Here is a 14258-nt window from a genome sequence, read left to right on the forward strand (position 1 = left end):
TGAGACTAAATGACTTCTAATGTCCCTTCCAATTCTGAGATTCTATAATTATATAAACATTTGCTCCTCAAAACTGAATTAATTCAGGATCATGATTTATATTGAAATGAGTTAAAATTAATTCATGATGTTAGTTTTTAAGGAAAGAAAGAACAGGAGTATAATAATAGTCATACATGGAGTATCCAACAGTAGGGGTTGGCATTTATCTAATGCTAAATGCAAATATCCACATGCTTAATAAGTGAAAAAAAATCTATTAAGCATTTATACTAAGGGCTGTGCTAACGGCTAGGGATAGAAATAAAAAAGCAAAATCAGTGCTGATTAGAAGTCTAGTCCTATCCACTACACCATTGATCTCTATCTGTATCATGAAGAGAGTACTTGGTATCACTATATATTATATGTATGTGTATATATATATATGTATATACATATAGATATGTATCTCCATATCACATATAGATATGCATATATATCTACAGGCACTCAGTATGTATGTATCTATCCTTTAATGTATTTAACATGTATATCTATCTTCTGTTCTATTTTTAATTATTTCTCTATGTGACCTAAGGAGCCCAAAGTAAAACTTTAGTATTAATTACACTGACTACATCTGATCTTGAGGATATTCCAATACCACAATATAACTGGAGTATTTCACCCAAAGGATCCATTTGTCTATTTGTCTGTCTGTCTGTCTGTCTGTCTGTCTGTCTGTCTCTCTCTCTCTCTCTCTCTCTCTCATATCTGAGAATACCTGAATATAGTTTATCTCACTCTCTTAGTGTGGAATTCAAGTCTGCCTCCCTAGAAGCAGCCAAGACTATCTCTGAGCATTGCTATATCAAACACATCTAAGATGGTGAGCAGTCAAATGAAATGGAATAAAGACTCTGGAACACCTGGAGCCATTAGCCATCTCTGGTCTTTAGCAGCTGTGTGACCCTGGGCAGATTACTTGTCTCTAAGTCTTAAACATCTGTCAATGACCTATGGATGAAATTATAAGTAAAAATGCCAGTGATGATTGAGTAAATCAATTAAATCATTTTCTTCCATTTAATGTGAGAGATAAACTTTCCTGAAACTTGAATTAGATGAGAAGTCTCAATCAATGAATCAAGCATTGGCTTGTGATTAAGTGTAAAAAATTCTTGGATAAACCAGAATGATCTATCTGTGCCAAGGATAGCTCTCATTGTATTCTCTCTTGCATTGTTAGCTTCCCCCTTCTCTTTGTCTCCATCTCTCTGGATATCCTCTCTCTCTGTCTCTCTCTCTCTCTCTGTCTCTCTCTCTCTCTCTCTCTCTCTCTCGTGTGTGTGTGTGTGTGTGTGTGTGTGTGTGTGTGTGTGTGTGAACCCACAGCTCATAAAAGCAGTTCTTTATTTGCATGGACTCCATTTGCTCTTAAGGATCTTTTCTCTTAATATCATTGATAAGGCTGGGTTTTACCCCCACCCAACGGGTTGGACTCATTTTCTCCCTCTGGGAATATTTGTATTTAGTTCAATTCTAGCTCTCTCCTTGGGGAATTCACCAGGCTATCTGCCAGCAGGAAGAACTCCATGTACCTGGATTGGCTGAGTTAATTTAGTTAAGCCCTATGGGTCTTCTATATGAGAAAGGAAAGGGAAGGGAATCAACTTTTAAGTGTCTCCTAGGTGCCAGACACTATGTTTAAAGCTTTATAGGTATGGCCTCATTTGATATAAAATAGCAAAACCCAAAGGTAGAGATTTCTACTTGAGAGATTTCAAGGATCTGGCAATGGAGAGGAAGAAATGGTCTAAGAAAGAGCAAAAGAGAGAGAGAGAGAGAAACTCAAGAGTGAACTATAACAAAGAAGGGAGATGTAGAGAAGGGCTGTTGGTCCCAGCTGTACTCTGGTTAAAAAAAAACTTGGACTGAAATCACAGGTTGTGCCCTCCTCAAGGGCTGCAGAAAGTTCTAAAAAAAAAGCTCATTCTTTCCCTAATTTTCCCTTCTGGTGCTTGTCAAACACAATAATGACCTGTTTGAGTCTTGATTCAAATATTCCAAGAAACTTGAATCTCATTTGAACTATAAAGAGGTCAGAGGCTAACTAGAAATAGGTATAAATAACAATAGTAGCCTTATATAGCACCTACTCTGTCCCAAGTGTTTTATAAATAATATCTCATTTGATTCTCACAATGACCTTGGGAGGTGGGTTGTTATTATCCCTATTTTACAGTTAAGGAAACTGAGGCAGATAGAGGTTAAGTGACTCATCCAGAGTCACACAGTTAAAAATATCTGAGGTTTGAACTCAGGTCTTTCTGACTCCAGGCCCAGTACTCTGTCCACTTAGCTACTTTTGTAATAATAAATGTAAATTTAGAAGCTAGGTAAATAAATGAAATTACCGCAGCCCTAAATGTTAGGAGTCTTCCTAATTCCATGTTCAGAGAGATTGTGATGACTCCTAATATTTTGTCTAACATAAATTTTCTTCTAAAACAGCAGGGGAGAAGACTTACTTGGGCCAAAGAGGCCATTACATTGATCCTAAGCTTTTAAAAATGTCTTGTGATTGTAACATATTTCAAATAGTTGAGTCTAGATTGTTGAATAGAGTTTACATGTCAATGAAATGAGAGATCCTTGACCTGTGGATCATGTTACATGTGAACCTGGGGGCCTTGAAGCCCAGGTCTGAGAAAACAGGGATGTTCTCCCTTCCCATAATATAGATCTTATCTCTTGCTACCCCCATCCACCCTGCTAAAGAAATTCATAATATCAAATGGGAAAGTCTAAGAAATAGGGAGGTTGGAGAGGGTTGATAAAGACCGTGTCCATCAGGTTACTACCCCTGAAATCTCAGGACTTGAGAATGTGTTTCCATAGGCCAGCTCTACATCTGTTTCAGCTATAGTTCTGACTCTGTCAAGTAGTGAAGCAGCATTTATTAGGCACCTACTATATACAGACCCAATGCTAAGTGCTGGAGGTATAAGGAAAGATTAAAAGATAGTCCCTGCTCATGATGGGAAAATACCATCCACATCCAGAGAAAGAACTAAGGAGTCTGAATGTAGATCTAAGCAAAGTGTTTTTAAATTTGTTTTATGTTTTTTCCTCCTCTCATGGTTTTTTTCTCTTTTATTCTAAATCTTTTTTCACTTCTTGACTAATGTGGAACTATGTTTGACATAGTCACACCTATAGATCAAGTATCAGATTACTTACTGTCAAGGGGAGGGGAGAGGGAAGTGAGGGAGAAAAATGAGGAACTCAAATCTTATAAAAAATATTGAAAGGGCAGCTAGGTGGCACAGTGGATAGAGCACCGGCCCTGGACAGGAGGACCTGAGTTCAAATCTGACCTCAGACACTTAATAATTACCTAGCTGTGTGACCTTGGGCAAGTCACTTAACCCCATTTGCCTTGCAAAAACTAAAAAAAAATATTGAAAACTATCTTTGCATGTAGTTGGAAAATGAATAATTTTTTTAAAGAAAATAGTCTCTGGTCTCAAGGAGTTTACACTCTAACAGGAAAGGAGAAGAAGAGAGATCCCATATCTGATAGAACTCTAGTCTTCATATTTATGTCCATATCTATAACATCTATACTATATCTGTAGCTCCATTCTCTATATCTACACATATAACTATAACAATACTTTTATATCTATATTTTTTCCTATCTTTATCTCTCAGTATCTCTGCCTCTATCTGTCTTAGCTCTGCCAAAGCTGTGGAACAGGAAATAGAGCCTTGGGTCTGGAGTAAGGAAGACCTGAGTTTTAATTTGGCCTTAAACTCTTACCAGCTGTGTGACCCTGAGCAAGTCATTTAACCTTAGTTTTCTCATCTGTAAAAAGGAGATAATAGCAATATATACTTCTGGAAATTGTTGTGAGGATAAATATTATGACATAAAATAGACCATCAGGCAAACTTGTAAAGGCTATATACTATCACTATATTTGAAACTCTTACTATCTGGTTCTGCCCCTTTCTATATCTTTATTACATCTCCATTTATATAAACCCCCCAAGATCCTGGGTTGCAGTTCCTTCAATTTAATGGAATAGTCAGCACTTTGCTCCCAAGAGATCTTATCAGTGACTTTGTCAAAGGGTCCCACTTCCTCTTTGGACAGCTTTGAAACCCCTATAGTTGTGATTTGACTTCTAAATGATAATCCACTCCTTCTGCTTTGGTTTTTGGTTTTCCCTTTTATGTATTCCAGTTCAGAAAATGAGTCACATTAGAGATGGAAGATCACTGAGATTGCAGAATCATACCCTGAAAGCTAGAAGGAAATATTGAGATCTTAGACTCTAAGAATTATAGATTTATATCCAGGAGAGACTTTAGATTTCACCTAGTTCAACCTCCTCATTTTTTCCAAATGAGGAAACAGAATTTAAGTGACTTATCCAAGATCACACAAGTAATAAGTTGGGGGGGAGACAACAATAATAACTGGTGTGTACGGCTCTGTGGCGTCTGCGATGTGCTTTACGAGCTTATTTTCATTTGATCTTCACAATAACTTTGTGACGTAGGTGCTGTTATTGCTGCCATTTCAGACGCAATGAGAGATTTGCTCACAGTTACACAGAGGAGGAGCATCTGAGGTGCAATCTGAAGTCAAGTTTTCTGATCGCAGATCCAGGGCTTTTCTCTCTACACCAGAATGTTTTTTCCTTCTCTTTCTAGGTTTGATTTCAGTGCCAGTTGTCCTTGGGATCCTGATGCCTTGGTTCTTTGCTGTTTAAATTTCCCCCCATCCCCTACATTCAGTAAGACATCATAATTATAACAGTAGCTTATAAGCTCTATTTTACCACCAACATATATCATTTATTGGAAGTGAATCCTGCTCAAATGTTCCAGGGCATTTTTTCCAATCTCTGTGGAAAAGGGCAGTTAAGTTGGATGAATATTTGCTTCCCATGTTCCTCTTCTCTGGCATTAATCCCCCAACTAGATTGTAAACTTCTTGACAGAGACCAGGTCTTATCTTACTTGTTCCCTACAGACCATCCCCAGCATATAGAAGATTCTCAATAAATATGTTAATTGGTTCTCAGCCCTAATATTAAATATTTTGTAACTGAAATATAAATTCTATAGAAATTTTAGGTTAATTAAAATACAGCTTCAAGATTTAAGATTTCTGAGTCAAGTGATCCATGCTGGTCAGGAATTAATATTAACTATAGCTGACATTAATAAAGGTTTTAAAGTCTACAAAACATTGTTTATGCATCATTTCAATTAACTTAAAAAAATAATTCATTATAGAGTTCACTCAGGCGTTTTTTTTTTTGGCAAGGTGATGGAGTTAAGTGACTTATCCAAGGTCACATAGCTAGGAAGTATTAAAGTGTCTAAAGTTGAATTTGAACTCAAGTATTTCTGGACTCTGGTCTGGTGCTCTGTCCATTGCCTCACCTAGCTATTCTTCAATTAACTTTCACAACAATGCTGGGAGGTAGGTAGTACTCCTATTATTCTCACAGATAGGGAAATTAAGACTCAGAAATCTTAAATGACTTACCTATGGTTACACATTTATTGTCAGAGTTGAGATTTGAATACAAGTTTTCTTGACTCTAAGTATATTAGAGGCAGTTAGATGGTCCAGTGGATAGAAAATTGGACCCAGAGTCAAAATCTGAGTTCAAATTCAATTTTACTTACTAGTTGGAATACCACATACCCTCTGGTTCAATTTTCTCATCTGCAAAAAATAACTCCCAATGTTATTGTGACAATCAAAGAAGATGAATTTAAATGCTTGATCCTCCCTCCCTCCTTCCTTTCCTTCCTCCCTCCCTTTCTTTCTTTTGAAAGAGTTGAAATCTATAACAGTGAGGGGGATGTCCACATGGAGGAGATCAGAGATTCTAGCAATAATGAAGTAAGCCCAATTTAATAGCTGAATCAAGAATTAGTTGAATTTTTATCTGATTACTATGGTCATTCTGGACATAAATTTTCATTGCATGCTATTATAAACTTAGAAAGTTAAGATCATCAGTTAATGGTTGTGACAATTGGAGGAAATTGAGGTCTAGTGAGTTTAAGTACTTTGCCTAAAGCCCAGTTTGAACCCACTTTCCCCCCAGCACTCTGTACATAGGTATGAGGGGACAAGTCACAGATCTGAGGGGGAGAGAATGCCTTAAACCAACCATAGTATCAGAGAAAAATACTTGTTTCAAAAAGTTAATTAAATGTAGTTGACAAATTGATACCAATTGATAACTATAAAGGGAAGAATCCTGGTGGGGGCTTGTGAGCTATAGCATTAGGACACCTCTTCCCCTAAGACCTGTAGGATTACTTCTAGAAATCTAAGAAAAGACATAGTAACCCCACTCTGAGGCATCTGACTCATCAGTATAAGTGGGAGTTAGGATGGAAACGTAAGAGAATGTGTTCCATTACACAATGGCCCCTTCTCTCCCATCTGCCCTCCCCCCATCCACCCCATGCCTCATCTTTTTGGCTCCTAGAAGGCAAAATCAATAGTCAGATTAATCTAAGTTCAGTGATATGATGATGCATTGTGCATTTTACATTTATTTAGTCTCCTGTCTTGGCAGAAATTAGATTGTTAACCATTACAAAGTATAAAAGAACGTAAATTTCCCTTCATTTTCCTTAGATTCTGAGAGAATTCAGAGTAAATCGCTTCAAAATTTAAACAACTATGGGTGATTCTTTCCTTCTCTTTTATTGTTATGTTACTATGCCAGCAGATTTTTTTTAAAGAAAAAAGTTCTCTGCTTGTGTAGATGTATCCCTTGGTATTTTTCTTCCATCAATTCTGTCTCCTAAAAGCGAGGTATGGAAAAAGTTCTTATTAACTGAGGGATTCTGTTGAATCAGTTCTGGTTGAGGAAAGGGATACTATATTATTGAGTATCAACACCATTGTGATGTTTTTGATTGTAGGTTTCCTACAAGAAACCTAGGAAGGGAAACACTTTCCCACTCAGTCTTGGTGATAACAACCTCCTCCTTTCCTACCCATCCCTTCCCTGCTCATATACGCAATAACTATTTGTTCCTCTATTCTATCCCCTACCAAAATCTACTTTCAGAAAGGAGTCTATGAGCTTATTTAAAATATTGAGGAGTAAAGGACCAGCAAGATTTCCTGCTCTATCCATCCCAGGATAATTTGGGTTTTAATAAGGACCAAAGTCTTAAGACAAAGGAATGAATTTCTAATAATGATAACGTTAAGCATCTATATCAGTTATGAACAGATCTTTGGGGAGGAGTGAAGGTGATGGCATTATCCTATGTGCTCATAAAAATTTTCTCTGTAAATAGATCTATACTCTTAGAAGCATTCATTGAAAGGACCCCAGGGAGAACAAATGATGTTCGGTTTAGATCTTAGGTTTTATTAGGCAAAAGTGCTAAAGAGATTTAAACTGTTATGTCAATTGAGTTAATGTACAAATAATATTAATAATAATAATTTACCTATGCTAGATTCTTTATAAAGATCATTTCTTTTCATTCTCCAGAAGATCCCTGGGAGGTAGGTGCCAATATTATCCCCATTTTGCAGATGAGGAAACTGTCTTAAACAGAGGTTAAGTGACTTGCCCAGGGATCACACAAAATGTCTGAGGCTGGATTTGAATTCAGGTCTTCCTAACTCCAGGTCCAGTGCTCTATCCACTGCACCATTTTAGCTAATTATAGCATCTTTAGAGTCAAGAAAATCTGTATTCAAATCTCAACTCTGACAATATCTGTATATCCTTGAGTAATAATTAAGCTTTCTGAGACTCAATTTCTTCATCTGTAACATAGGGATAATAATATCAGTAACTATCTATTTCCCAGCATTATTATAAGACTCAAATATTAACTATGGTTAATTTTGTTAATTATTAACATGGATCATATGATTTAGAAATCCTATATTCAGAAGTTGCAATTTAATTTATGTATAATTTCTAGTCAGTTCTTAACTTTAGGTCCAGTGCTCTATCCTCTCTACCACCTACGTAGCTAGTAGGTGCTTAATAAATGTTCATTGATCCAACTAACACATTAATACCCTATTGGCCACCCTTCTGGTGACTGGTCTTTGCCAAACTAGCTAGGTTGGGCCTTAGGTGGCCAACCTATAGTCCATTCCTAGACTCACACTTGAAGCTTTTACAACATGGTTGGAACTTCCAGAGGCTGGGCTCCTCCTCTGGTCAACTTTTCCAGAATCCAGGGACCCCTCAATGCTAGAGTAAACTATAAGACTAAAATCTGAGTGGATGAATCACTTAGAAAGGCAGCAAAAGGGAAGAAAGTACTTTAAATAGACTTTAGGCAAGAGGGCTTGAAACAGATGTGGTTCCCCTGGATCATTCTCAGTCAATTCTTTGTTATAACCAGAAAATTTAATTAGCCACAGTAGCCCCCTCCCTGAGCATGTCCATAAATCATATTTTTATTGCAGTACGACTTCCCTCCAGTTCTTGCCCACCTGCTCCATATTTGTCTTTCCTTGGTTGAGGAGATGGATTTGTGAAACTGATAGCGTCTAGGGAAATTTAATAGGGAGCCCGTTTTAGTGGACCAAGGGGAGGTGAGGCAATTTTCACATGGGAATGAAAAGAATGGAAAGCTGAATCAGAAGACCTTTGCTAGAGTCTTGACTCTGGCGCTTTCCAGTTGGGTGACATTGGGAAAATCATTTATCTTTTTTGTGCCTCAGTTTCTTCATCTGTAAAATAAGACACTAACTACCACACAAGATGGTGGTAAGGTAAACACTTTGTTAGTTTTGAGTGCCATGGTTATGAGAGCTATTGTTATCATTGAGCAATAAAAGGGCAACCTGGTATAATGAAGACAGACAGCAGAAAAAGAGAGAGAGAGAGAGAGAAAGAGAGAGAGAGAGAGAGAGAGAGAGAGAGAGAGAGAGAGAGAGAGAAGGAGGGAGGAAGGAAGACAAAGACAGAGAAAAGGAGAGAAACAGAGACAAGGAGAGACAGAGACAGGGAGACAGAATGAGAATTGGGCTCAGACATAGAACAATCCCAAGCCTGACTTACACTGATAAACCAAACATGGCAGAGATGGTGATGATGTATGTTGGTAGAGTAAATTTCCTCATAATGAAATTTTCTATACCAATGAAATCATAAGGTGAAGGAGGAGGAGGAGGTAAAGGAGAAGAAGGAAGAGCAGAGGAAGAGAAGAAGAAGATGATGATAAAGAAAATCTTAGGAGATGGAAGTCACAGTGAGTTTTCATTTAACGATATCCACTTTTTTGCCTAGAATCTTCTATGGACTCCAAAGGGAAGAAAAGAGTCAAATGAAGTGAAAGTCATTTGAATTTCTTTTTATCATTATTCAAGGTTACACATGTCTCTTGGTTTCCATTTTATAAAATATATACTAAACATACTAAACCTCTCTGTGTACATATTTTTGTCCCCTCTCCTCCCCATTAGGATGTAATAGGCACCTCAAGGGTCATGGCTAGTTTCCCTTTTTTGTCTTCTTAACTCAGTTGTTTTTCATAGTGCTTGACTCATAGTAGATGCTTAATAATTATTTATTGAACTGAATTTTTTTCCATTTAATTGTGAACTGAAAACTTTATTTTACTGACCAAGTCACTCAAAGTGTCCACTCAAGTGACACTCAAAGTGTCAAAAGAGGTAAGGAATCTCTTTCTCATTCAACAGGTTAATCATCCATACTTGGGGGATACTTTTGTTTCCTTTTTTTGAGTATAATAACCATCACCCAAAACAGATGTTTTGATTATCACATAACTAAATTAATCATGTTCTTCAGTTTGTCTTTAACAAACATGTGTGTTTGTGTTTGTGTGTGTGTGTGTGTGTGTGTTAGAGTGTGTTAAGGAAGGAAGGAAACAGATATATTAAATGCTTACTAAGCTCAAGGCCCTTTACAAATATTATCTCATTTTGAACTCACCACTGAGATGATGATGATGATGATGATGATGATGATGATGATTTCTATTTTGCAGATGAGGAAACTGAAGTTTAGAGCAGTTAAGTGTTTTTCCCAGGCTCATATATCTGAGGTCAGCCCTGAATAATGATAATGAAGAAGATGATAATGATGATGATGATGATGATAACTAGCATTTATATGATACATACCATTTTCCAGGTTACTGTGCTAAATTTTAGAATTTTACACCTTTACAATTTTTTATCTTATTTGATCTTCATAACAACCCTGAGAGGTAGGTATTATTATTATTATTATTATTATTATTATTATTATTATTATTATTATTATCATTATTATTCCCATTTCACAGATAAAGAAACTGAGGCAGACAGAAGTTAAATGGTTTGCCCAGGATCACACAGATAGAGAGAAAAAGTAGTGATGCTTTGGAGATATTAGATCAGATGACTCCAAAGGGTTTACTCTAGCACACTATTGTTCTGGTCCTAAGTGTAATGGAAAGAGCATTGACTTAGAAGTCAAGACAATTGTAAGATATAAATTTAGTTCTGGCTTTGTCACTGAATAGTTGATTAATGATACTGGGAATGTCCTTTATTCTTCCTGTGTTGCAATCTACTCAGATGTGATCTCTCTGACCTTGATACCTCTTTTGATTCTGCTATATTGTGACTATGTCTCTCTCATGACTTCAAATCTTTGAGTTCCTCAATTCAATGGTTCTGGGATGGTTCCTTCCCTTTTAACCACTGCTTCAAGAGAAATAATGTGCAGACTCCAATCCCAGCTATTCCTTCTCTCTGGCTGTATACTCTCAGTAGCCCCTTGACATTTTGTTATCTCTAACTTCTTATATATTAGATAATAAATGTGCTGAGCTTCATCTTTGAATTGCGAGTAGGGACAGTCTTTATCTGGGTCCAGTCTTTGAGGACCAGCCTTAATCACAAAGCTATTCAGATAGTCACCAAAAGGATGAGGCTTGGAGATTAGAGCTGGGATTGGATCTCAAGTGAAAACTTTGGGGAGGGGTCAGAGGGGGTGGGAATTTCAATGATGCTGAACCACAGGGAAATGGAGTACAGTCATTCAGTTTTCCCTGAGTAGGGTTTTTGCCATCCTCCTCTTTGCTTTTTCATTTCAAGAGTGTGGGACTTGCTAGCTGAATAACAAAAATGGTACTGGGTTGATAGCCTATCTCCCAAGCTGATTTTGCAAAATGTTTCAGGGAAGGCCATCTCTCTGGATTGGCTCCAGTTCTCTCTGCATGTAATAAAAGAAACATCTCTGCCATTCTTCTTCACTTTAATCAATCTGGAAGAGGCAGGGGCAGCGGCAGAGGCAGGGGCTGGGGCAGGGACCAAATGCTCAAAATGACTGGCACAGATGTGGACTGGCCCAGGAAATAGGCTTTAGTTACTGGTAGAAAGAAGGAATATGAATTTGACATATATTTTGAAGTGGTTTTAAAATATATTTGAAAATATATATATTAATAATATTTTATCTTTCCCCAATTACATGTCAAGACAACTTTTAGCATTTATTTTGTTTGGTTTAACATTCATTTTTATAAGATTTTGTGTTCCAAATTTTTCTCCCTCCCTCTCTCAAATGTTTTTGAAAATTTACAAATTTTATGTTTAATATGATTGCACCCATATAATCTATAGCATATTGCTTGATGTCTTGGGGGGGGGAGAAAAATTTGAAACTCAAAATTTTACCAAAAAAATAAATAGTTGAAATAGTTGAATACTATCTTTACATATAATTGGAAAAATAAAATATTATTTACAAAAAAGAAAATGTATTTATTTTCTCATGCACTTATTTTATACAGATTTCATCTATTTAGGAAACCAGTGTTGTGAAGTTTTCTTGGTTAATGTAGCTAGCATGCATCAGAGAAATAACTTGAATTTCGGCTTTTCTGGGTTGGCTGGGGTGCTTGTCTCCATTAACAACAAATAAACACTTATTAAATGCCTGCCATATACCAGACACTATATTAGACCACAAGCTCCAGACATATACCAGATACTGAGGCCGAAAAGACAGGCTTCCCTTTCTCATCTCATGCCAGTTCCATTGCAATAGCTTTCTAATTGTTTTCTAATCTCTTCCTACTCCAATCCATTTTCCACCCAGCTGCTAAATTGAAATTCCTAAAACATAAATTTGACTGTATCACTGCCTTCCTCAAAAACCTTGACTAGTTCCCTATTACCTTTAGGATCAATCAATCACCAAGTCTTTTATGAAGCACCTGGACAGTACTACAATGAAGCCATCCCTGTTCTTAAAGATCTGATATTCTAATGGACAATACAATGTTAAAAGGCATTCCAAGTCTTTCACCACATGATTCAATCAACCTGGCACACTTGTTGCTTCCCATCTAAATAATTTCATTTCCCACTTGCACACTTGTTCAAATGTTCTCCCTTGTCTAGAATACACTCCTTCTCACCTTTTCCTAGCTGCCTTCAGGGAATAGCTTTAATGCCTTCTCCTAGAGGGGTAGTCACAGAAAGCCCCTCACTTCCTGAAGCAGCCCACTCACTCTTGGGGAACTATAGTGAAATCTCTCATTTTCCCAGGTTCTGCTCCCCCAGTCAAATAAAGCAAGCCATAATACTCTGCTCTATGGCAAACCACCAAATATTTGGATACCTATGTCTAAGAAGACAGCAAATCAATCAACAAGCATTTATCTAATGCCTACTGTATACCAGATACTGCTAGGGCATGCAAAGAAAAAGCAAAAACAATTTCTGCCCTTAATGAGCATATAGTCTAATAGAGAGGATGACACATATAAATATACAAAGGTAGATACACAAACATATTGCATAGGTGTCTATATTCATATCTATAACTATAGCTATATCCCCTTATATCCTTTTCTTTTCACAGTCTCATCCTCAGTTTTTTCAATGAGCCTTCAATGACATGACAAGTTCCCTCCATAACCTTATCATTTGGACCATTCCAGATTGTTAACGTCTGTCCTCATGAGAAGCAGCTAGGTGGACCTGGAATCAGGAAGATGTGAATTCAAATACTGCCTTATACGCCAATAAAGCTGTGGAATCCTAGACTAGTCATTTATCTATCTGCCTCAATTTCCCCATAAAATGGGGATAGTAATATCACCCACCTCTCAGGGCTGTGGTCAGGATAATATTTGAAAGCGCTTATAAACCCAAGATGCTATTTAAATAAATGCTAGCTTTCATTATCTCCATAAAATGTGGTATATAGAATCGGACACAATCATTCTAGAAAGGCTTTGACTAGAGCAGAGAAGAGGAGGGTTATAATGGTTTTCATTCTGAACACTGCTTTTATTATTATTCACTCCAGTGTCTTCATAATGTTGAAAACTAGCAATATGACTGTGCGTGTTGAAGCTAAATAAAGATAACAGGATAATGAATGGTTTACAGATGGGTTCCTGGAAATTCTTGTCATGCTAACCCCCCTCCCCATCCCCTTCTAGATGTCTTTAGCCTTGTAGCCTGAGAAATGGTAGGAATTGGGTTTTGGATTTGGAACTTGAAGAGACCTCACTTCTTTATCCTACCCCCAAATGCATAATAATAATAATGTGATCGTGAACAACCTTGCTGAACTGAATTTTTATTTTATTCTTTCAACTTACTATGTGCTTTATGCTGAGGATACGATAATAAGGAGGCTAGTTGGTACCTTACAGGAGTCCTTGTGAAGCTCAAATATCATAATACGTATAAAGGAATGGCTACTTTTTAAAAAGCACTATATCAACGCCAGTGATTGATTATTAATATCCTCTAAATTTGCATTAATTTTTTGCCCAAATTTTTTGACCCATAATCTTTGGTTCTTAGACCCCCAGATTCATTTGACATGAATTGTTGTCTATCTGTGCCTCTTCTCTCTCTGACTGGTAAGTTGATTTTTTTTTTTAGGTTTTTGCAAGGCAATGGGGTTAAGTGGCTTGCCCAAGGCCACACAGCTAGGTAATTATTAAGTGTCTGAGGCTGGATTCGAACTCAGGTACTCCTGATTCCAGGGCCGGTGCTCTATCCACTGCACCACCTAGCCACCCCAGTAAGTTGATTTTTTTTGAACCCATATGTTGGACTTCACATTTGTTCTACTAAACCCCATTATGATAGAGTCAGTATATTACAACATGTTGGGAATTTCTTGTGTCCAAATTCTGTGATCCAAATAATGATTTATATTTCTCATATTCTTATGATATTCCAAGTTTATCCATTGGGTCTAAC

At 37.0% G+C, this 14258-nt stretch overlaps 1 protein-coding gene across 1 annotated transcript in view; it reads right to left on the reverse strand.

Moving 5' to 3' along the window:
* Nucleotides 1-14258, reverse strand: part of MED12L (mediator complex subunit 12L) — a 581984-nt gene that overhangs the window by 394223 nt on the left and 173503 nt on the right. Inside the window, exon 3 of the mRNA XM_074191044.1 lies at nucleotides 9973-10091. Within this exon, the coding sequence (XP_074047145.1) occupies nucleotides 9973-10075 (103 nt within the window). The 5' untranslated portion in view covers nucleotides 10076-10091. The remainder of the gene's footprint in view (nucleotides 1-9972; nucleotides 10092-14258) is intronic.

This window comes from Macrotis lagotis, chromosome 6 (genome assembly GCF_037893015.1).
Source record: "Macrotis lagotis isolate mMagLag1 chromosome 6, bilby.v1.9.chrom.fasta, whole genome shotgun sequence".
Taxonomy (NCBI): Eukaryota; Metazoa; Chordata; class Mammalia; order Peramelemorphia; family Peramelidae; genus Macrotis; species Macrotis lagotis.